The 3,057-nt window shown below is 55.5% G+C and overlaps 1 protein-coding gene across 1 annotated transcript; it reads right to left on the bottom strand.

The window, feature by feature from the left end:
* Positions 1–256: 256 nt before the first annotated feature.
* Positions 257–2,238, bottom strand: H310_14262 (hypothetical protein; the record flags this gene model as incomplete). Its single annotated transcript, XM_008882080.1, has 4 exons — positions 257–470; positions 524–1,419; positions 1,563–2,009; positions 2,041–2,238. Coding segments are annotated over 4 exons (1,755 nt in total), but the record flags the coding sequence as incomplete, so codon positions are not given.
* Positions 2,239–3,057: the final 819 nt, after the last annotated feature.

Genomic DNA, 3,057 nt, shown 5'->3' with positions numbered 1-3,057 from the left:
ATATATAGGCGGTTGAAGTTGTGTTCAGCACCCCCACCTATGGCGGTTTCGGAAGGCACTACGAAGGTCCACTCCCAGAGTCGTCACCTCTGGGGGGTCACTAGGGGGACATCTCGCTTGCCCTCCGTATCCCGGTAATCGTCGTGAGCTGCTTCCATAGTCAGGTCCAGGATGATCACACCCTCCAGGGCCTCCGCCTCCCCGATCGGGAGAAGGGTCTCCACCGTAGCAGCACCGTAGCCACCAGTCATCGCACCCCATGGTGTCCTTGACTGGCGGGTGTGGGATACCCTCGTAGCTCGTATACTCCGGCTAGGTTCGACCGCGGAGGAGGTGCAAACGAGACCGGCGGCGTTGGAATTTTGACTCCATACACGAGAGTGTCGTGAGTGTCCTCGGTTCCATCCCGTACTGCCAGGTACATGATTCGGGACGACTTCTTTGGTGACGCTGGTAAAGGAGTGAGAGCCCTAGTCCACACAGATCGAAGAGAACACCGGTTTGACTCCATAAACTGGCGCACCAACGGGAGTCGCGAAGGAGACCGACGGGGCTATCGTGGGCGCTCCGTACTGAGCCAATTAAGGGTCCAGAGTCGGCTTTGTCAGGAAAGGGTTGGCTCGGTTGGTGTAGACCCGGAGTTCGTTCAACTCCCGCCTTTTCGACTTCTTGGCGAGCTTGCGTCTTTTCCAATTCACTACGTAGTTCCGCCAGGGAAAGTTCTTGACTTCGTCGGCCGGCTTCACCCTTGGCCTCTTGTTCCCGGATAAGCTTCTTGGGTGCCTCCAATACTCCCTTTTCGAGCCGGTTCGTTCGAACAAATTCGGCCAAAGCCGCTCGTTCTACCTCCAAAGCTGCTTGTGCTGAAGACAACTGGGCTTTCGCTTCTTGGATCTGCCAGATCGCCTTCAGGTCGCTTCCGGACGGTGTAGCTTCAGACAGCACGTCGAGCTCCATTTCCAGCTCCTTCGCCACGTCCTGGCTTTCGGCGAGGGCCTTCGTCAGGCCGTGACATTCGCTCTTCGAGGACTCGACTTCCCGTTGTCGGTACGCTTCAGCTTCGCTCACAGACTGGCCTTGTAGGACCAGAATGTCTTGTTCCAACCGGACGCAGTTGGGGCAGGCCTGTTCTATTTCTTCGGCCAGCTTTCGCCACTCCAGTTTCGCCGATTTCGCCTTCTTCAGTAGACTTTCGTAGCACATCACTTCTTGACGTAACGCCTTCAGCTCAAGGCCCTTCTTTTTCACCAACTCATCGTTTTCCGCCGCGCGGAGTACTTCCCGTTTGGTGTATTTCGCCAGTAGGGACTGCTGCTCCTGTGCCGTTTGAGCTTGGGGAGCACGCACATCGTCCGGGTGCTGGCGTTCCAACGCCTCCACCCGCTCTTGACGAATCCTCACCGATCGGTTTGCTTGGTCCTAAATAGCCAGCATGTTTTTACTACAGTCCGTTGTATCGCCGCAATCTCCCGGTCTTTCGCTTGAAGAGCGCTGGCGGTCTTCAGCTGGAAAGCCCCCTCTTGAGATGCTTGGTACTCCAGGAACCACTTCTTCCATCTTACTTGGCACTCATCCAAACTCGCTTGGACTTCATCCCGGACTGCTACCTCAGCGTCCCGTTGCATGAGGCGTCGAGAGGACTCCAGTTCGACCAAGAAGCAGTTGCTGTTCTGGAGCGACTCTCGTCCTAGTAGGAACTCGTTTTGGTTACGAAATTCGTTCGCAGTTGCAGCTGCCATGAGGGCGTCAGCAATCGCTACTAAACGGGGTTCTTGACCATCCAGGAGGTGCGACCGGTCTTCGTTGTACTGTTGGAAGAACTTCAGGGCCTCAGCCTTCTGTTGATACTCTACATCGTGGACGATGATCGCAAAACTCTGCGACACTTCTCTGAATGTCCTCAACACGAAGGCGTCTTCAGCCGAGGGTGGCTTGACGTCTTCCTCCCACGGGTGCGGATCCGGTACTTCCACAATCTTTCGTCCGTAGGGGGCCCCTTGGACTAGGGGCTGGTTCCCCAACTTCGAAGGAGCTCGTTACGTTCCGCGCCACTCCAGTCCGGGGCTTCTCTTCGTCGGAATCGTCATCCCTCAAGTCGATTACTTCGTGTTTGAGCACACCGTCCGGAACCTTGCTTGGTTTCTTCGGTGGGGAGGTCAACACGAGTTGATCGGCGTCCGAGGGCAAGTCCGAAGAGCCGTCGGCTAGTCTTTTCTTCTCCGGGGACAGGGTTGACATCCAGGCACTCAAGTCTCCCTTTTGCTTGTCGGTGTGGCCTTTCGCAGCTGCCAATGCGTAGGGGTTCGGCCACGACGGGGTGCTCGGGTACTCTTCCTGCCAAACGAAGCGACTTTCGTTGGGGCAATGGGGCTTGTTCTTGGTTGTTTGTCGACAATTTGACTTCCCTCACTTCCGTTGCAGACACGTACAATGCTGCTCCACCAAATTGTCACGGGGTTTCCGTGAAAACGACCTTGGTACGTGCGGCGAAGGCAAGCGCGAGATAAAGAACATAAGCAGGAGTCTATATTCCCAGGCAAAATGTAAAGTCAAGGTAAATGTTATCGTCGTCTAAAGCAATCAGTCAGCTCACAGCCATCCCCTCGACGGTGGGCTGGTTCGACCACTTCAGCTGCCTCCTCAGACAGGAAATGTCCACAATCCCTGCCACCTCATCCTATGGCCGTTGGTCTTCAAGGATCCAGGCCCCTGAGAGCCCCATGTCGACAGTGTGGTCGTCAACACTGAGTGATGCGACTTGGTGTCGCTACTGCATACCGGTCGACTCACCCACTAATCCCGGACTGGGGGACCAGTACGGGACTCCACCACCAGAGACAGTCACTCGGACTCACACTCTTCGGGTTTCGGGGTTCTTCAACATCCCGTCGATAACGCACCGTGACATTATCCATTCCTTGCGTTGCGTCTTCTTCGCATTGGTCATCCTGCATTCCACGACCAACGCCGGCAACTGGCGTGAGGTCCCACACGCCAACAGGAAAACCTTTGTCAATACATGTTATTATGAATTCGAATGTACAGGTTGGTCACTTT

This window comes from Aphanomyces invadans, assembly GCF_000520115.1.
Source record: "Aphanomyces invadans strain NJM9701 unplaced genomic scaffold supercont1.64, whole genome shotgun sequence".
Lineage (NCBI taxonomy): Eukaryota > Oomycota > Saprolegniomycetes > Saprolegniales > Verrucalvaceae > Aphanomyces > Aphanomyces invadans.
This window is presented reverse-complemented; position numbering and strand designations above follow the sequence as displayed.